Genomic DNA, 22723 nt, shown 5'->3' on the forward strand with positions numbered 1-22723 from the left:
TTTCTTTGTCTATGATGGCCAGGCCCACAATGGGAGTGGTCAGGTATAAGGTGAATACCAGCAGCTATCAGCCACTAGAGCAGGGGTTCCCAAACTTTTTTGGCTCGGGGCACACATATATAAATATATATATTTTTTTCAGCCGAGGCACCCCTACATTATATTCATAATTCTCAATCACAGCAGCTTATTTATGGCATATTTTACTATTACCGTTAGCATAACAGTAAGATATTAACCAAATAAATCCATCAAATGTAAACACACATTTCCAATATTATGTTTCAAACACATTTAGTGTTACAAAGCACTTTTAATTCAAGTAATTCCATATTACCCAACTATAACCATCAATTGTAAACATGACACAAATGTAAACACACATTTTCAGTCTCTCCCGGAAATGTACATTTAATTTGCTTTCAGGGGAGAAAGTAGTGAGCAAATAGAATGTCGAGGAGGCAGATTCCATTCATATATCACACTGCCTGTGTCTCAATAACACTGATATTGCCACTGTCAGGCAGAAACCATGTAAACTATATCCAAGTTTCAAATTACAAAGCACTTTTTTACATTTTTATGACACTTTTATGTCTGTTGTCCACACAGCCAACTGGACAATTTAATGGGACACATGTGCCTGTCTTTGACAACAAAGTCTCTTAATACGAGGGGGGATTGTGGATAGTGCAACTCTGAGATCCTGTTCTACTGACATTTCGGTTCTCAGCTTATTCTTCATATAAGTGAGATTGGAGAAAGCCAGTTCACAGAGGTAAGAGGTGGGGAACTGCATCAACACATTGATGGCACTCTCTGAAATGGAGGGGTAGGCCTACTCCTGCCCCACACTCACCCAAAATGAGTCCAAAGGCAGTTCATTGTGGTTCAACCTCAGTGTGCGGTCCATCTGTAGCTCTGCAAGTTCATCCTCACCCTTTGCATCCAAGCATGTTGATGCTGTCTCTGTGGCAAGAGAGTTGAATGGAACTCGGATCCAGTCATATTCCTCATTTGCACGTGGGAAATAGGTCTCAAACCTTTCCTCCAGTGTAGCTAAATGTGCAGATATAGACCTGTAAAATCCTGCTGTCTTGGCTGTGGCGCTCTTAGCTGTTAAAGGAAAATTCCAGAATAAAACATATCCCAACCTTAATCAGCCTTTTACCTTGTATGATGGATTTCTGTTATAGTCGTACCTGTTGTTACATCCCAGGACTCTCCAGATCTCTCCCCAAAGCCAAAAACGGGGGTAAATGCAGTCCTCCAAAAGCGCTAATTTTCACCGCTGCAAAGTTACTTTTTTCTTCATAAATCATCTATTTATAGTTCCAAAAGATGCTGCAGCCCGTAACAGCATTCCACATACTGAAATGGCGATGTTTACATTCAGAGAAGAGGAGTGAAGTCTCGTCCGTCTCGCGAGATTTCCGGGTCCGCGTCACCCACTTTGAAAACACCTGCACTCGAGTACTCTGGTGGTGTATACCTGCAGAGACACACAGCTTTCTCACTGCATTTTGGTGTTTCCACTGCTTGTTTTGGTAAAGCCCCAAAGAGTATTTTTGGTTGGCTATTTATTTAACACTTATTGCAATCCGCCATACTTAGTTAGTTAGTTCACAATGATCCCACAAATTTCGGCACGTAATAACTGCCGCACAATTTACGCCACCCCCGTAATATATACATCAAAACGTGCGGCTCGGCTGGGATTAGGTTGCTATCACTTTTCTTTCCGATCTGCGTTACCATGGCGATGTAATTCGCAAAAAACTACGCCCAAAAACCCCATTGACTTTGAATGGGGGACACCGCCACATAACTCAGCCATACTTTTACCTAGCAACGTGATTTAAACTTTAAAACGCTCACACGACTTTGGACTTTTTCCGGCCAATAGGGATGAGCTGTAATTGATTAAGCCACGCCCCCTCCTGGCTGGGCTTTAAATAGTCATAACTCCAGTTCACAGCATGGTACCGTCTTGAAACTTGGTGTCTGGACTTCAACGGCAGATAGGGACTTATTACTTAAGCCACGTCCCCTCTTAAGCCCCGCCCTCTCTTCCAATTGGCTGAGCTTTAAACATCCATAACTCCAGTTTGCAGCATGGTAGGGTCTTGAAACTTGGTGTGAGTACTTTGATGGCCAAGAAGGACGAGCTGTAATGATAAGCCCCGCCCCCTCTGTCTTCCTATTGGCTGAGCTTTAAACAGCCAAAACTCCACTTCCCAACACGTTACCCATAACTCCAGTTTGCAGCATTGTACTGTCTCGGAGTTTGGTGTGTGTACTTACATGGCCAATAGGAATGATCTGTAATTGTTTAAGCCCCACCCCCTCTGCCTTCCTATTGGCTGGGCTTTAAACAGCCATAACTCCACTTCCCAACACGTTACTGGTCTCAAACTCGGTGGGTGGTCCCACAGTCCCAACGGCTAACTGTTAATGTTAATGTTAAAAATGCTAATGTTAGAAATGATAATGCTAATGCTAATGTTAAAAATGCTAATGCTAAAATGCTAATGCTAGCTAATGCTAAAATGATAATGCTAATGAAAAAATGCTAATGATAATGCTAAAAATACTAAAACTAATGCTAATAAAATGTTAATGTTAAAATGCTAATGTTAAAGCTAATGCTAAAAATGCTAATGTTAAACATTCTAATACTAATACTGATGTCAATGTTAATGCTAAACATGTTAATGCTATTACCAACCACTACACAAGATTGCACACACTTAGCGAGCTGCAGGCACACTTAAAATGTCTTAGAAATGTTCTTTTCTAGTTTATTTTGTCTTCCCTAAAATGCAATTGGCCACACGTATGCTCTCACACTAACCGTGCCAGGAAACTTCACAATGTTTGTGCTGGAAATTCTTGGTAACACTTTATATACGCCGCTATAATGCATTAGTGTTACCAAATTCTTATATAAAGACATCTTAGAGCTTATTACACAGTATACATGATTATATTAATTTTAATGAGTCTTTGAGGAAATGAGCCCATTGTAATATAGCACATCTTGAAATGTAATTTGTCTACCCAGACTACCATTAGGGATGAGCTGTAATTTCTTTAAATAGCTTTAATTAGCCATAACTAAGTGAGAGGTGCTCACGATACACTATTCCGTGGTAATATAAATGGTATGATACTATAGATTCTGCACCTGTGGATGTTGCTACAGAATTTGGAAGTACGGCATGAACGGGACAAATGATAAGACGGAATTCATTTCCCAGCGGATTCCTCGTGACTGCAACCAGACTTGCAATTTCCCAGAATTGCATCTTTCTAGTGTCCATGTGTTTTTATAGGTGTTTCTATGTGCTTCTACAAGCAAGTACATCAGTACTTTTTTACTCTTACTCTTGCTAATTTTACTTGTAGTGGTGCTCCCAAAAGCCTGAGTAGATGATAAAATGACCCTTTCTTCTAAATATCCCTTAACCATGTTAGATTAATTGAAAAGACTTGTCCTTGGTTCTGGTGACATATTGTCCTTCTAATGCATTTATTTATTTATTATTAATTAAAAGTGGCTGGGGTGAGGCACCCCAGACACAAAACCCAGAGTAAGTAAAATTACCCCCACAACGTGCAATATCCCTTTAATGTACATTAAAATTTGCAGTAGATAAAAACACAAGTATCCTTTAAAACAGGCCCCTGGCAAACCTAAAGTTGGGTGTCTTATAACATTCAAATAAATTGCTTAATTAACTGTCGCTAGTGGATTGTTGACTTCAAACCAAAATTTGCAGTAGATAAAAACACAATTATCCTTTAAAACAGGCCCCTGAAAAGCCTAAAGTTGGGTGCAGGGCAGGAATTTCATGGAGGCCATGATCGTCGTTGCCCCTCAGTTTGGCCTTGTGCCCCTCAAACCAATGGCCACAGTGGCCTTAATGCCCCAGCTGACTGTACCACTTTCTCCTCTGTCTCTGTCTTGTCAATGCTGTATGTAGACACCAGTGGGTCATTCTTGTCATGTAGACAGACACCAGTGTCTTTTGTCAAGTCTCCATTTTTAAACCAATCCAGTATCTTTGATTGGGTGCAGGGTTGAGCATGAATCAGATTAAAATACCATAATGTATTTATTTCACAGCAGAGAATATTACATTTAAAATCTTCCTTAACCCTTAAATTCATTAATTATTTCAATGGACTAAAATCTTGTTTTATTTGATGGCCTTCCTGCCCTGGCATTTGGCCTTTGTGCCCTCAAACAATGGACAACACCAAAGGCCAAGTGGCCTTGACCCTAAAATGCCAAGATTCCAGGCCTGGTTGGGTGTCTTATAACATTCAAATCAATTAGCCCTATTCACAGCCCGCCCACCTACTTCCGTTTCTCAGTTTTCCCCGGGTGCTGACTTCAATTTAGAAGGGGAAACTATACTGGACTTAAAGCCAACAAATCATTATTTCTAACAGTAAAGTAAAATATAGTGCTTTGTGCCGTTTAGTATATTGTGTTCTTGATCATGCTAGCCGTATTTTATACTTTACTATTCGGAAATTGCATTAAATTTGCGATTTCTGTGCTAACTCCATGGGCTATGGTAGGATTTACCCCTTCAAAATGTGACTTCAGCACCCGTGGGATGCTTAGTGGGCGGGCCGTGAATTGGGCTAATTGCTTAACTGTTGCTAGTGGATTGTTGACTTCAAACCAGAGTTAAGACTACAAGTGTAGTATACAATGCTGCTCTTGCCTTCTAAAAAGAACAAATCCAGAAGCCCAATACAGCGTTGATGGCAACATGTTGATAGCTTGTAGATTTGCTTTTTTTCAACAGCATCACATACTTAATTTAAGCTGTGCACTTGCTTTTAACTGGTTGAAGGCATGCTCTTGCCATTCACATTTTCTCCCTAAAAGACGTAAATCAATCTCTAATACAGACTGTGTTACTGTCTGTGTCATGGACTAATATTAAGCTATGATATGATATATATATATATATATATATATATATATATATATATATATATATATATATATATAAAACCATTAATCGGGCGGATTAATCAGTGTACCAATCAATTTGTTTATATGAAACTCATTTTTGGTTCGGAAACATTCTATTCTGGCAATTGGGTTGTGAATAATGTATATCTGTATTGTAGTGTATTTTGTGTGTGTGTGTGTGTGTGTGTGTGTGTGTGTGTGTGTGTGTGTGTGTGTGTGTGTGTGTGGGTGCGTGTGTGCGTGTGCGTGTGCGTGTGTGTGTGTGTGTGTGTGTGTGTGTGTGTGTGTGTGTGTGTGTGTGTTTTAAAGATGTCTTGAACAAATCTTTTCTTCCTTTCCATAGGTCTTCTTAAATTTCTCTCTAAACTTGGATTGGCAGAATTCTTTCCCAACAAGCTTGATCTCCGGTCTCTGTTGGAGATAAACAAAAACAACATAGCTGATAGAAAAGCTGATTCACTTGAAGAAATACCATGGTGTTTTCTAAGGAAACTCTTGAAAATCAACGCAGAATGCAGGAGCTCTGCACGGTTGGCAGTTGTTGATGACAAAAATGATGATCTGATGTTAAACCTTTATGAGGAAATTAATGAATCTGAAGTGAACCCTCTGGACCTTATAACAGCAATCTTCCTATGTGCAGACACATTCTTACAACAGGAACTGGCCCTCAAGATGTCCATGTGCCAGTTTTCTGTTCCACTCCTGTTACCATGTAGCAATGGCAACCAGAGTACCCTAATGCTATGGGCTCTGAGGGACATCATCAAAGAGTGGCGTCCACTTGATATGGCTGAGTCTAAAGGCTTTGTTGAGGACAACATTGTTTGTGCAAACATACCACTCATTTCCTTTGTCAGGCTTAAGAACTGTAGCTTATCAAAGTCCCAAGTTCTTAATCATGTCATCAGCAGTGGCCAGCAGACCAACAACACCTTTGTACACAGAGACATGGAGGCAGGGTTGACTCCCAGAAAAATTGCCAATGGTTTGGTGGAGGTTGGCTGGTTCCTCCCCAGTGGTGCAAAAAATCTTGATGTATTTGATGGGCCTGTAGCTTTTGCCAATTTGAGAGGAGATGTTTGTGAAACATTGGACCAGTTCAACTTTCTCTCCCGTGTGTCAACAGCCACCTTTCTTTTCCTGGACAGAGTTGAAGAAACTGAGCACAAGGTATTGATGTCTCTTCCAAAAGATGAAATATCGAAACTATTCTTTGTCTGTAATCTCAAGGAGAACGCTCAAGAGGATTTCGAAGCTGTCAAGAAGACCATTCAAGCTTTACAGCTGACACGAAATGTTAGAATCAAACGCCAGAACAAAAACATTGCAGAGTTTTCAAATAAATTGGGTACAACCATCAAAGAAGTGCTGAGTGATAAACCAGCAATGAGGTCAATTGAAAACATGTCTAAAAAAACTGATAAATTTAACATTTGTGTGGATGAAAGCAAATGTGACTTCCAAAAGACAGGAGCCTCTGATATCATGCAAGGCATTGGTGTTCGCCCCATAGGAGATTACAAGAAAGCTCAGCTTCCTTTGCAAGGAGAACAATTGAAAATCTTAGCTGATTTGGAGAAAGAAGAATGCAGATTGCAAAATGCTGGCCATGACACTACATTAGAAGAGTACAAAACCCAGCTACGCAAGCAAAAACAAGCAATCCGTGATGAGCATAGTAAATACAAATCATCAAAAGCAATGAAGATGTTTATTGCATCCTTATCCACAACTGAAAAAGAGAAAAGAGACTACTTTCTCAAGTGGATGAAGCTCAAACTAGATGCACAGTCTCGGAAGAAGTTGTCCAAACTGCGAAGCGATTTCAAAGAGCACTGCCAGAAAAAAGACAAATCACTGATCTTAGAGATAGATCAAGAACTTGTGGCTTGCTCTTTGGGATTAGAGCATTACATGAGGGAGATAGGACAAATCTACGAGGTTTCCTTTTACAACTCCACAAAAGCTCCAGATGAGATATGTAATCTCCCTCAAGTAGCTGCAAAAATGCTCCTAGATGGCTATCCTTTAGAGCTATTGGATGGCGATACCTCAAACATACCTGAGAGGTGGGTGACAGATGTACTAACAGAGCTTCACAGGAAAGTTGGAGGTAAGAGCAGACTCTTAGTGCTGACTGTGTTGGGTGTGCAAAGTTCAGGAAAATCAACGTTGCTCAACACCATGTTTGGTGTACAGTTTCCAGTCAGCAGTGGTAGATGCACCAGAGGAGCTCACATGCAGTTCCTCCCAATTGGAGAAGATATGAAGAGCAAATTGAATTGTGACTTCATACTTATCATCGACACAGAGGGCCTGAAGTCTCCTGAGTTGTCACAACTAGAAGACAGCTATGTGCATGACAATCAGCTTTCAACCCTGGTCATTGGTTTAAGTGATGTCACTATTGTTAACATTGCAATGGAGAATGCAACAGAAATGAAAGATATTCTGCAAATAGTCATTCATGCATTCTTGAGGATGAAGGAACTTGGCAAAAAGCCAATTTGTCATTTTGTGCATCAAAATGTTGCTGGAGTGGCCGCCCAAAGCAAAAACCTGACAGAAAGAAAACATCTCTTGGATCAGCTCAACGAAGCAACAGTGATTGCAGCTGGAATGGAGAAGCAGCCAACTATTAAATCATTCACAGATGTGCTAGATTATGACATTGAGAAAAACACATGGTACATTCCAGGACTATGGCATGGAACACCACCCATGGCACCAGTGAACACAGGATACAGCGAAGCTGTATCAGATTTCAAGAATAACCTTCTGCAAACCCTGAGAAGTGGAGAAAACTTTGTGGCCTCAGAGATTCCTGACTTTCTGCAATGGATGAGCAGCCTCTGGAAAGCAGTGAAATATGAAAACTTTGTTTTTAGCTTCAGAAACACTCTTGTGGCTCATGCCTATGACAACCTTTGCAAAGAGTATAATCAGTGGGAATGGGCATTCAGAAAAGAGATTCTCTCTTGGCAAACAGAGGCCGAACTGGAGATTTCCACTGCAGACAATGATAATGACATTCAACAATGGAATGTACTGGTCGAATCAAAAAATTCTGAAGCATCAGAAAAGATAGGGATCCAAAAAAACAAAATGAGAGAGAAACTTCAGAACTACTACAGAAAGAAGGACAAACATGTCAATCTTATTGAGAAATACAAAGCGGATTTTTTTAATGACATCAATGGTCTTGAAAGAGAAATCACACACTCAGTGAAAAATAAATTGGACTCTGCACTTGAACTCAAAATAAACACAAAACGGGCTGAAGACATTGGAAAGAAAGCAAGACAATTGATTGAAGAACAGGTGATGAAGTGCTTGCATGATTGCAAAGATGGTGAGAGACTATTAGACGGCCAATTGAGAGACGAGTTTGAAAAGATGTGGATGGCAGCAACTATAAATATATCTGGTCTGAAAGAACGAAACATATGTGCTAATATTCACCAGCAGCTGAGAAAACTCTTTGCAAATCGTAATGTCAGTCAAGACATGGAAAAAGACTTGCTAGAGATGGGGAAAGAACCATTTGAAGTAAGAACCCACCACTTGGAGATGAAAACTGGATTTAAGAACTGGCTTAAGAATAAGTTATTCGTAAAAGACCTTAAAAGAGAATTGCAGAGCATCTCCAACAGTATAATTGATAGTTGCACAAGGTATGTGCATGACACAGCAAAAGCAAGCAAAGACTACAATGACACTTTCACAAATGACCTTCTGGAAAAAATAGACAGTTGCCTTAAAGAAAAGTGCAGGAAAGGCAATAATCGGTTTGAAGTTGACCTGACATGTCACATATGTGGCATTGCTTCAAGGAAATTCCTTGAAATGCACAGAAGATTCCTGATGGAAAATAGCCCTAAGAATCGCTTGGAGAAGTACAAAAGTCAGTACTTGTCAGATTTTCTAGAGTTGTACGAAGAGAAAGATGGTTGCCAACGCAAAGCAACTTATTTTATTCAGTCCTGTATCAAACCAGCCGTGGAAGACTATATCAACAGAACTCTAGGAATTAACATTGTGGATACAATTTTGACAAGCGACCATTCGGCAGAATACAGTTCACGTTCATACTTCCAGTATTCCCTCCAAAAAGAATTGCTGCAAAAAGACAACTTCGATTGCTTTCTCAAGTATATGAGAAACTATGAAATATATGTCAAGGATTGGATACTTGAACACATCCTGACAAAAATGTCAGACGACAAATGTCTTTGCAATCTGAAGAACAGTAATCTTACGATAATAGTTGAAAAGATAACGGCAGCAATTGACTCAGCATCAACTAGAGAGGATGGCTCTCCTTTGCCAGATAACAAGGAAAGCATCCAAGAACTCATTGACAACATGCACAAACACTTAGTGAAAGACATCTCAATTTCAAAGGAGAATGTAGAAGTAGCTTTGTTTGAAATAAGAAGCAGATGCCGACCATTTACAGAAAGCCTCAAGACATCACTGAATGAATTAAAAGAACAACTCCAGAAGGAATTCTCAGACGCTGAAGACTTCACTGGAACTCTGAACAACCTTCCTATCAAACCACAGGATGAGCTCTTCAAGCGGATGTTTGGCTGTGGAAAACAATGCCCCTTCTGTAAAGTTCCATGTGAGGCCGGAGGTAAAGAACATGCAATACATCATGCATCTGTGCATCGGCCACAAGGACTTGGTGAATACAGATGTCTGGTTAGTAAAAAGCTGGTTGAATCACTGTGTACCACAGATGTGCATGGTAATCGTAAATTCAGAAACAGTGAAACCAATGGGGTGTTTCATCCTTATAAAGAATACCGCACTTACTATCCAGAATGGAACATTCAACCAGACCCCTCCTCAGAGGCATCTGACTACTGGAAGTATGTACTGGTGACATACAATGAGAGATTTGCTGAAGAATTTAAAGCCAAACCAGCAGATGTTCCAGAGGCCTGGAGGAGCATCACAAAGGAACAAGCATTGGATGGCTTGAAAGAGACCTTCAATATAAAATGAGAAATGCATTTGAAGCAACATACATACATAACATTTAATAGAATGTAACTTGAAAGGAGGGATACAATCTCCTAAATGCTACGAATATGAATTGACAAGAGCATGGGCATTCACAAATGAATTTGCCTTGTAAGCAGAATACAAGCAAATGTTAACAGGCATCATGAGAAAGATAGAGGAGAACCTAGAAGAGAGAACCTTCAGGAGATGGAGCAAACATTCAAACTTTATAGTGAAATCCAAAGTGGACATTCTTAGTGGCATTAATATGTCACAATCGAGAGATGAATTTGGAAAGATGTGGACTGGGATTACTGTAAATACTTGCGTGGTCTGAAAGACGCACCTGTTAAAATTCACCAGCAACTGAGACGCTTTCCACATACTAAAGTAAATGAAGAACGGAGAAAGCTTAAGGTCCCATTTTAAAGTGAAGCTCAACATTGGAGAACAAATCTACAGAATAAGCTCTTCAAAAGAAGCCTGGAAATGAATGTGCTAATATGTGCGCCAACTAAATTTCATTGAAATGGAATCAGAAGAAACGGACCTAACCGTAAATGGAAGTATAAACACTAAAGTGGAAATTATATTTTTTGAGCAGAAAGCAAGCCAATGTGATTGTTTAGTCTTCTTGAACCAAGATGTGAACAGTTTGATGGAAAATGTCTTATTCCACTATCACAACATTTTGCATTGAAAATGACTTTGCTGTATTTGGGGAAAATAATAAATACATTTGAAAGGTTTTTACGGTTGTTTTATTTCCTCAAAATGCAAGATGTACTGTACTGTGTGAAAGGGAAGGTGCATATATTTTTTTCCAACGGTAACCATATTTTCATCATTAGTTAAAAGGTGAGCAGAGTGTGTGATATTACACTGATTGTATCTGTTCATGAGGTAATTGTGTATCCCCCAACATCACATTTGACCTTTGGGATTAAAAAATAGGTTGGTTTGCCCAAAACCTTTTACTGCACTTTGGTTTTGTAGTGCAGTGTAGACCCAAACTAATGTTTACATAATACATTATTCTATAAATATCATTCATGCTGCAATATTAAAGGGAATGCTCCATTAAGGAAAAGGGGGGGGGGGGGGGGGGGATTTCAACTGGACCAATGTTTCCATATGCATTTTCTCTAAATGTGACAGAGACTTTACATGCTGGTATTTAAATGGTATTTAATGGTCAGAATACTGTATGAATGTAGTTATTTCACTAGCTCACTCCTGGCTCACTGTCTCAACATTCAGTAACAGTTGCCAGAACTATCAAGTTCACAAGATATTGTGGGCTAAATAAAGCATGCATGAAAGGTATACGATTTCAGGGCAATATACTGTACTGTACATGTACGTGGGTTTAATCAGTGTCATGAGCAGGTTTGGAGTCTTTTCCTCTGGTTGTGTTGTGAATCAAATTCACACACCAAAAATGCACGAGAAGAGCTGTTCATATGATAATCCTATAAGACCTACTCTCACCAACTATATGTAGATCTATCATACAGTATCCTATTTTAAACTAGTGTACATGTGTGTTCCTCTTAATGATAACTTTCTTCATGCAGGGCCAGGTCAGCTCAACTCTATTTCAGTAAACGGTCTGAGGGGGTTCCGGGTGCAGATTCAAAGTATAATTCAGTGAAAAGTTATAATCCGCACTCACAGTGTCAAACAGACGCGTTTCAGGCTACGCGGCGTGAGTGCGGATTATAACTTTTCACTTCCTCTTAATGATAACAATGGGAAGTTACAGTACAACCAGTGTGTTCTGTCAACCTAAACCAAACTGGACCAGTAACTCAAGGCAGAGATTATTTATACTGTACACTGTCTGCCACCACCTGGCTCAAGGTTCCTTTATTGCTGCATATTGTGTACTGTTAAGATAGCATAGATAGCTTCTTAATTAAAGACAGGGGTGTCGCACCAAATTCTTGGCCCTGGGTACAAGGACTCACTGCGGGCCCCCCATGAATGTTATTCATAACTAAGAGGAGGGGGTTTAACCCATTTAGACTGGGAATGCATTATTACACATTATGTTGTGCTTTATATATTGACAAAATAGCAGATATACAAGATCACAGCGTGGGCTGCGAGCTTGTAGATCTGCTATTTTTGAAAAATTGTGAAAATTGTCTTTGAATATTTCAGATCCTTCTAAGGTTTTTCTTTTTTTAAACATATCAATAGCTAAAGTATAACATAATTAGGCCCTTCCACCTTGGGCCCTAGTAACTCAGTCCCACTTTTCCCGCTCTTAAAGACGTCAGCGCCGCATGATTATGGATCCCACTGGGAAAGATGGATTACCACGCCCCGGACTCATTTTTGAAGCTTGTGATTGGCTGAACCGGATGTAGGGAGGCAGGGAGCGCTCCATTGTAATCTCTTGGACCGCGGCGGTGCACCAAAACCTAAACCTATCCTTAACCCTAACACTAACCCTAACTCTAGTCTAACCCTAACCTTAACCTCAGTAAAACCAACGCTGGTGAATGCTAACCTGGTGAAATTCTAACCTGCCGACGCTGGTGAAAACGAGCGCTATACCGTTTCCATCCATCTTCTCCAGTGGGATCCATAATCAGGCGTCAGTGCCATATACAGTAGTTCTTATGACCAAAATACTTGTCAAATCGCTTATGCAATATGCACATTGAGTTGGGCATGTGAAAAAAATAAAAAGTGAATTGTTCTGGACTTTGTCTACCCTAGGAGTAATCCTTACATATTTTTGTGTTGTGCAAATCCCTACTTCCACCACCACACATACAATAACCAAGGACAAAGTAATGAGGAAAGAAACGTTTTACTATATACAATTTCTTTGTTTAAATAATTGTTTCTGAAAATGAAACGGTACAATTAAAATGAAACGGTACAATTAGAAATAATAAAATAAAATAAAATGAATGAAAAGTAATTGAAAAGAACACTGTCAGTCTGTCACACATTTGAAGAACAATATCAGTTCACCATAACCAAGGACATGTGTTTTCAATGAATCTAACATGGTTAAAATGTGGGTTGAAGTTACAATGGGTTTACAGTAGCCTATGAGGAAAGACATGCACAATAGAAATATATTAAAATATTTAATCAAGCGACTTGAGGGCTGTCAGGGTGCCCACAACAGCCTGCAGAGTATGTTAAAATGACCCCAGAAGGGTTCAAGTTAAAAGTGAAATCCCCCTTTAATATGTTCCATTTGATTTGTATTGTCAGCAAAGATATATATAAAAAAAAAAAAAAAGTAAAAAAAAAAAAGACGTGATGTGTTCTGCAGCCAGACCTGGAAGTAGAGTGACTTTTTAATATAGGGTCACCAACTTCCTGAAATTAACCAGCTGTGTGTCCCCAGAAAAAGGATAATTGTACAGTATTTTTTATTGATTCCTCAAAAGTAAGTAACAAAGTGCATTCCCTTATCTGTTCAATGAGGGACACATATATTTAGTTTCCAAATATGATTCCTTATTTCCAGGAACGGTTGGCAACCCTATAGCTCGTGTGGAGGGCAATGTGGCAATGATGCAGCCACAGTCTGGATGAAAGGTGGATGTGGGCATAGCATAGGCTTCTTGGGCATCTCGTGAGTACCACAGAATGGCTACTGAAGGAGGAGATAGCTATAGGAGGTGGCAAAATCAGGAGAGGGAAAAGAGAGGATAGGTTCAAATAGACTATGGGGCATATGTGGGCATGCATGGTTTTCTGGTGACAAAAACTATTTATACAAATTATTTTAAGCCTATGTCATGCAATCCAGGATCTTAGTGAATCATGACCATAACACCTTGATTCTGTGAAGGAAAAAAAAAAAAGAAAAGAAATGGAAAACCGCTAAACAAATTGTAGGCTATGTATTAAATGTAGTATATCATATCAATTATTTATATTATTTTCTCTCCATGGGAAAAATGAATTGCTGATGTTTTAGTGGCACCAGAAAACCACGTCACGCCCACTGCTATGCTCGGAACATCACTCTGGAGCAGGGGTCATCAATATGACCATATACAAGGACAAATGTGTCCATGGTGACGTATCTTAGAGTCTATATGAGTTCAACTATTTACTCAACTTTGTTGCTTGGAGAGGAGATGTTAAGAAACAGAGTAGCCGGCGATCAGGAACACAGACAGGCACAGATGTTGAGGTGATCAGAGTTTCCAGGTTTATTGCATAGTATGAAGCCCACAGGCCTAAGCCCACAGAACACCCGGTCAGCCTGCCGGCCTCCCGGGAAAATACCCCCCGTACATACAAATTCAATGGTCTTTTAAAGCAATTGAAGGCGGACTCAAACTCAACCTGTCCAGACAGTTTGATTAAATTAGCATCTGCATGTGGCCAAATGGCTTCTGCCCCTAAGGGCCTTTGTTGACTGAAAACACCTTATCAATAGAACACAGCAACATGTGACATTCCTACACAAAGATAGTAGCCTGTGACTGTGTTCCACCCAGGAGCACTGGGGGGTAGATGCAAATAAGCCCTTGTGTTGCAATGAGAGACAAGCCGGCAGACTTGAGTGAATTAACAGCCTTACCATTATACTGTACAATATCATGAACTACAATAAATGGCGAAGTTTGGCGAATATGAGTTTCACAGGATACCGCATTCCTCCCTAATATCACAGACACCTGTGATATTCACAATAACAAAAGTGAAACCATATTCATGTAAATAAGTGGAACACAAACATAAAAGGAAGAAAGATACAGTTCGACATAGTACATACAGATTCAAGATTACATGTACATGTGGTTACAGTTCATACATCACATCACTCATTCAGTGTGAAAGATCTCAGTTTCCTCTTATCTGAAATGTAAAAACATTATTTCCTATAACGTTGCCACACCAATACCAGACATTCAAAGAAATACATAAAATCCTCTATTAACACTGCAATATCCCTCTTAATGTAGTCGCAATTATAACCAATACATAATCTAGAAATGGTGGTTTACAATGATACACAAATACATACAAACAATTGTTGATAATAGCTTACTTCACCTCCTAATAATGATCACCAAATAATGAACTTATCAACACATAGTTTTTCACAACTTAATCAGAAACAACTTTCTTGTACTTAACATCTTATTGGTTAGCCTAAGCTAAACAATTATTAACTGGCTTGCAAATCGTCCTGACAATTTAGAAAATATGAGATCAAATCTATTAATGCAATCATTACCTGGCCTTTTAATTTAACAGGTATAGAAAGTCCTACACCCTGCCCAAACAACATCAATTTTGGATATGTGAGATAAAATATTTGTTTATTTACTTAAAAATTCTGTTTCCCAAAATAAGACGTCCGCACCCGCACTCTGAATCCGTCCCCATACTTCTCAAGTACAGCCATTGACGACCCAGGCCAGGCTGCTGTCAACTCTTATGCGGTTGAAAGGCCAGAATTTACTCCATAAAAAAACTAATAATCGTCACATTCATTGGCAAATATACCTCAGCTGACACATTTCGTTCAAATTACATTTGTTTACATAATCAAACATTCCTCTTATGCCAACTTTACACTAATTATCCTAAAAATCAACAAAAACATACACACATTCAATTGATTATTACATGGTATTGAAATTTAAAATAATTGACCTCTTCGTAGCCTATATGTCGCTTCTGTAGCCTTCTCACAAAGAATGTCCTTGTCTCACCTACTGCCGTTGTGTGGCATGTTCACGTTGAAAGGGTCCAACACCTCCCTTGGCCCTGCATGGCCTTGGTGGGTGATGCGCTGTAGGACAGACAGCCAGGCAAGAAAGCCCTTGATCCCGGGTGAACGAAAATCACCGGACCTCCCTCGGCGCTCAGCTGCATGCTGCTATTGTTTATTGTTCACGAAAAGTTTTTACTGTCCGACTGGATCCACGACTGGATCACCTCTTTTCCCCCCTGCGGTGAACCAGACCTGGATTCACCGCACTTTTTCTTCTCCAACATCACAGAGGTCCATCTGTGAGGCCATGTAGCGTAGTATCGTCACAGGCACAGCCATGCGCTGCGAGGTTCCAGGCTTGCAGATGTGTCGAGTTGAGGCAGCCGCTGCCGTCGTGGACATCTCTCACCCGCACGGCGTCCTCCGTCGCGTTGTCCTCCGACGTTGCTGCGGTCATCATCGCTGTAGTGTAGCCATTGTTGCCGCGGTCTGCGGGTTCCTCACGTTGCCGTCCGTCCGTCATCCTCCCTCGACCAGAGAGGTGCCCGTTGACAAAACACAGAACTTTCTGCTCCTCAAAAAAATCTCCGTCCGTCGAACGCAACAAAGAGGAAAATAGGAAAAAACACACAGCTCTTCCACGGTCCCGAGTCTTTTGACAAAAACGACGCACCAATCAAAATCCTGCCTTCATAGTAAGCCTAAATAGAAAACTCACCACAGGAACAATACCTGGCGTAGATTAGTACCCATATTTGAGCCCCCACTATTTATGACGTATCTTAGAGTCTATATGAGTTCAACTATTTACTCAACTTTGTTGCTTGGAGAGGAGATGTTAAGAAACAGAGTAGCCGGCGATCAGGAACACAGACAGGCACAGATGTTGAGGTGATCAGAGTGATTGATTTATTATTATTAAACAACAACACCTTCTTATTCCCATATGAGATACAATAATCCATCACACAGAAATAAGACAGGAGAGTGATCAGAGTGAGAATGGTATGTTTACTATGGAGAGAGAGTATTCAAGACAGGTACAGTACAGAATAATCAATGGTTCGTGCTCTCTCTGACAAATGATGTTTTGACATGAGTATAAGTATGGTCATTTGGTCAGTCAATGGATGACGTTTCAACAGTTCATAGGAGGTTTCCACAAATGACAAGACAAAGAGTTCATAGGTTCCTGAAGAGATGTCCTTCGCTGGTGTCTGCATGACACCAGGCTGAGCCAAACCAAAACAATTCTCATTGTTTTAGGTACAGGCTCCAGGCAGTTGATAAGGCCTGATTTCTACCAGACGGAGACCTTGTGGGTACTGTAGTGACATTATATGAGAGGACACAGTCACTGTGTATGAGGGTCAGGTGGTCAACAATATGTATTGATAAAAAGATGATATGAACCATAACAAAAATACCTATCAATATCCACCGGCTGGTTAATATTGATCTTTTTATCAAATAGATCAACAAAAGAAAACAAAATAGTCCATGGCAGTGGGATGAAAAATGGTTAGGGTTAGGGTTAGGGTTAAAACATTTCTTCAATAGTAAAAGGACTGTAATTATCGTTAGGGTTAGAGTTGACATGACATTAATGACAAAAATGTTATCATGTTTACACATAAATGAAATAACCCCTTGTAATCAGATTGATACGTCAAGATTAGTTGATCAGTCTTCCCCTGCACCCTGTCAGGACAGAATAAAAATAAAAAGGGGTCCATAAGTCCATAAGTCCTCGATATGATGAGGGCTAGAGACAGAGCAAAGTCCAGGGATCGAGTTGAGGTTTTGTTGGAGATGGGTTGTAGATGGGCGGAGACGGGTCAGAGATGGGTTGTAGAAGGGCGGAGACGGGTCGGAGATGGGCGGAGACGGGTCGAAGAGTGGAAGAGGGTTCTTTAGGTGGGTTTCAGACAGCTCCTATGGACAGAAGCTTGCGGCAGTTCACTAATATCGATACAATGGATTCTTCAGTCATAATTATAGCGGCTTAATTCTTCGACAGTGCGATTTCAGAATACTCACAGGCCCGGGAGGCTGCAATAGCCCCCCGCTGTGATGATGGCGCGTTCGCACTGCCCTCTGGCCTCTGGTGGTTCCTTGGCACCGCCTGGCGTCCATCGGGCCTAGAGGATGACAGTGCTTGGCGGCAGATCACTTGTATTTCAACAATTTACAATCATCATTTCTCCACCTAAATGTTTTTCTTCACAGTGCATTTCCGTTACCCACCGACAACCAGAGCATAGCTCTGGTCCTGCGGTTGATTGGCTCGTGCACTGGTGACCCATCGTCTGTTGGTGGTGCCCCTTTTCACTCTCCGCCCTCTGTATTTTTTCCTCCGCTGTGGTGTTGTCATGGTTAGCCCTTATAGGTGTTGAGTGGCTGTAAGCCGTTCTGATAGTCTGTTTGTGTTGGGCAGAAGGATTAATGCACACAACACAAACATACTCAAAACATACAAAGTTTTAAAATCAAAAGTTTCAAAATCAAAATTAAACGTTAAACAATGAAAATCAAAGCCTAATCCAAACAATCAAGCATACTCCCCCCTCTTGACACAAGGTGTGGCAAAAATGATGTTGTTGATGTTTGGGGCTAAATGGTTAAAATAATAAAAATAAAAATACATTTTCAGACCACAGATTTATAATCTGTTCACAGTTCTTCAATTATTCAAAACTTTCAAAACAAATTAAAAATGACTTAAAATCATAAAATAGTTAAATCAGTGTCAAATGTTTCTTAATAGGCCTACCAGTAAGTCACCCAAAGAGGACCTGGGAACAGGAAGTTCCACAATCAGAATGTTGATGAAATCAGTAGAAAGGAAGACAAAACATATCTAACACTTTCTCACACATACCCGCCATGGCCATGGCACACAGTCACACGCACGCTCACGCACGCAGAGGCAGAGAGGGAGTAAAGTGTCCGAGCCTCTTCTGTAACATAGGCACTGTATGAACAGGGCCCCTTTGACATCAGAACACAGACAGAAGGTTTAAATACAAATAAAAGATAATAATAACAAAATAAATAAAATATAATTAAATGGACACCAGCCCCTAGGGAAGCAAAAAACAAAATGAACGGCTCCACCGGACATGGTGCCCCTTTCTCAACAAGACAGGAGGACAGAGAAAAACGGACAAAATCAAATGTAAATAAAACATGAGCTCAAATCCGTCCAGTCCAACCAAAATAAATAAACCTGTCATAAACCTGGAAAAACAAAACAAAATTAAATGAACAGTTGACATGAATTTATATAGTTACTGTAAGACATGATGTAATATCATGTCAAGTGGTCACCTCATGGGCTGGGTTGACCTTAATCAGTGGACAGAACACAACTGAGTTGTTGACATGATGGTGAATCTTGTTGTTGACAGCTCTTGCCGTCACCCCATGAGGATAAAGATTGTTTACTGAAATATGGTTTACCAGTGAAATATCAGACACTTGTTGCAGTGTCAAGGCTGTCGGAATCACAATGTTAGAATACCAGGATGTGTTATTAAGGAACATAGAGTGGCAAACATCCCTTTTAGGAGAAACACATAGAAACAGATTCACACAATAAGACCCATTTTGAGAGAAACAGTATGTAACAAGTCACTTGAAGTTTATAACGATCCCCACAGTTTCTCCAAATAAAATAAAACATAGGCAGAGCTAGCGCAAGCAGCAAGCGTTAAGCAGCAAGCCTAAATGCGAGCCAGCGACTCACACATACCGTACAGTACTGCACGGCCGGACAAACACACATGCACCACTGCTCATGTTCATACTGGGTTTGATTTTTCCCTTTTCTTTCACAAGGTTATCACCAGGGGAGAAAAATAGGATTAAAACACACATACATACAGTACATGTATCCATGTAGACAATTTCTCATACATTTACACACATGGGTCAGTCAGTTTAGAGGTCATCATTCAGAAGGGGGCTTCTTAGTTCTCAACACCTCAGCTGGCCTGAGATGGAATTAAAAATAATAATAAGACTAAAACAAAGACATGTAAGCATAAAGCATGAAGATTTCCGTCAGAACGTTCTGTTCTGGAACATAAAGGAAATCTACCAATTAAAATAACCACGCTATTTCTTATGTGATTAAGTAGCTGGAAACAGCTATTATTAATAAAATAACCACGCGATTTGTTATGTGATTAAGTGGCTGGGTTATGCACTGGCCAAGAGATTCTCCCTTCAGAACAATTGCTTTTGTTCTGGGTACACTAAACGAAATCTTGTAAAGATTTCCTTCAGGACAGAAATAACTTTCGTCCTGGCAACACTAAACTGGAGTCTCGTGCTAAATAACACCAACTAATAATATGGACAAGCATGAATCTGTGACCAACAGTCTGCTATGTCCTCAGAACAGGAAACCGCAGTCCCTATTCTGTTACTCAAACGTGCAACGAAAAGCGATAAAACAATAGACTACAAAACATTAAACAATAAAAACGCAGCTGTGTTAAGAGCTAGCTAGACTCTTAAGACAGCAGGTATAAATCTTTAAGTACTGGACACCTCTGTGATTTACAGTCCAAAAAGGCATGAATAGCCTACAATGAAAACTGAGAAATAGATTTAGAAAGTTAAGGTGTACAAAACCAACTTCAAAGACTTAAGAAGAATAACGCGACCGATTTAATGTCTGTTTTTAACAGGGCCGCAGATAAAAAGTAATTTGTAAGGCAAACCGGAACGACGAAACAACGGAATTTGGAACACATTATTTAGGACACAGGGGCCTCATGGACAAGGTTAAATCATGGATAAAAAATACGATTTATAACAACTTAAGCAAGTTTTTGTCTCATAACTATCGAAGGAAGGGTTATGAGTGTAATGAGAGACATACAGGTTTTCTTTAGTGGACAAAGGCCTGTAGTAGTAGTGAGAGCAGAGAGACTGATAAGAGATAGATTCAGGCTACTCAAGGCAATCTGTTCTGTAGCAAGTTGGATTATTTTGAAAATATTCTAGACAAAGTGTGTGAATTGGGGTTCCTTGTAAATTGATTTAGTGTCTTTATTATTGTGATAATCAATAATGTATAATAATCTAGTATAGTTCACCGGCTGTTATTTCCACTAAATTATTAGACTTTGAGACTACATTATATGAGCTTGTAGAGCTGCTATTTTCTTTCACATGGCGAGAGAGAGGGAGATAGAGAAAGACAGGAAGTAACAATATTGATTTATTTTAGGTTAATTGAGAGACAGAGAGCATATTAGAGAAAGAGAAGAGTATAAATGTTGAATTGTATAAATTCATTTATACAAGTTTTTGTCTCTGAGCAGTGTGTGAGTTGTATTAGGGTACCTGGGTGTTGAATCTTGTTGGCTCTGCTGTCGGCTTGCCCCTTTGCCAATTTGAGTGACATGTATGATAAAACAGTGAGCTCACGTGCCATGGTGGGGAGAAAAAAAATCCTGGGGGTTCCACCGACAGCAGGTCCAATCGTCCAATCGGTCCACTCCTTGAGAAAGTGGAGAAGGAGACATTTTAGTTCTGTCTTAACTTAAATTGTCAGATACATTTTAAACATTTGAATATTATTAGAGGCCTTCATGCCAATTATTTTACCAGAACAGAAATGGTCAAAATACGGTCTAAAAAATAACATATAGCTTCTCACTCTGCTTCGCGACGGCAAGCGAGGGGGTGAGAGGCGCAGAGTAAACGGAGCGAATTCGGTACCAAAACAGACAGATAACAAAATAATACTGGACAATTATTGATAAAGATAACATCAACCGTGACCACCGGCGGCTATGTCCAAATTCTTTAGAACCAGGCAAACCCTCTGATTCTGGTAAACAATGTGCAACAAAAAGCAACAAAAAGGTACCGAGAGAAAAAAATAGTTTCTGTGAAGTTTGAAAATCACAGAAATAACGACCGATAAAATGACCATCTACTGTTATCAGATAAGGGTTAATTTACGACGCGTGTCAAACCAGAACATAATTAGGAGATTTCCGGCTCCTCGACGGAGGGAGAACAATAATTCATCATTAATTCAAAATTCAAAGACACGACACATAATGTTACAGGGGCCAACCGTAAACTATAAAGGATTAATAAGTAATTACAAATGTTATAATTTAAAAGAATGTTATAATGAATGGTGTCTCCTGTCCTACTGTATTTCCCCTATGTTGGGCTGGCGGGGACAATAGCCTATGATAGGATGTGTCCGAGCAATTTATGTGTTAAAACAAGTGAAGGTAAAATAGACTGAGCATTATTTAGCCTTGTCCGACTCCCTGAAATATCAAAAATCAAAACAATAATTCAAACTGAGAAGCGACTCATCGCGCACAGATAACTGAAGAAAACAGTATACTTATCTTAAAATATTATTATTCCGGTCACCAGTGGTGCATAAAGATCCGTCCTCGGACCGTGGAGCATGCAATCAGAAAACCATGTGTCCAGCGGTCCAGTGGCGGATGTCCAAGCAGGGAATGTTATAAAATAAATTGTACTGTTGTCAAAATAATAACCTTGTCTGAAAACCATAGACTGTAGAAAAATATGGACGAAATGACGCCATTGGTTTCTATGCAGCGCAAACGGCCCTTTTCCACGCCTTGAAATGGGTGTCGCCATCATAGAAATAAATAGAATTGTAATGCTACCAGAGATGCTATTGGCTGCCAACGGTCACGTGCAACGCAAGGATACTTGGGAGAATGTGTTGAGCTCTGCCGAAAATACAGCAGACGAAGAAGAAAACGTGGATCGCCCACAAGCCAACAACGCAACAACAACAACAACACACAGCCTATTTTTCTACAGTCTATGACACAGACGGACCGCAGTGACAGTAAATGTCCGAATAACTTTTTCATTTTGCCACGGAGATTTGAGCACCGAAACGTTTGGACTCTGGAGTAGCCGCTGCAGCCGCCGCTAACCAAGCCTGGGTTCCCGAGGCTACCGCTAACCTGACCGGGCCG

General features: G+C 40.1%; 2 protein-coding genes across 2 annotated transcripts in view; both read left to right on the forward strand.

Moving 5' to 3' along the window:
- The window catches only part of LOC308296455 (up-regulator of cell proliferation-like), a gene marked incomplete at both ends in the record, with an annotated part of 40140 nt that extends 30128 nt beyond the window's left edge, over positions 1–10012 (forward strand). Inside the window, 2 exons of the mRNA XM_080739742.1 lie at positions 5340–8351; positions 8691–10012. Coding sequence (XP_080595868.1) covers positions 5340–8351; positions 8691–10012 — 4334 coding nt within the window. The remainder of the gene's footprint in view (positions 1–5339; positions 8352–8690) is intronic.
- fam171a1 (family with sequence similarity 171 member A1) overlaps positions 1–22723 on the forward strand; it is a 293547-nt gene that overhangs the window by 220873 nt on the left and 49951 nt on the right. The gene's annotated exons all lie outside the window — the stretch shown is intronic.

This window comes from Nannobrachium achirus (assembly GCF_963921795.1).
Source record: "Nannobrachium achirus genome assembly, chromosome: 2".
Classification (NCBI taxonomy): Eukaryota; Metazoa; Chordata; class Actinopteri; order Myctophiformes; family Myctophidae; genus Nannobrachium; species Nannobrachium achirus.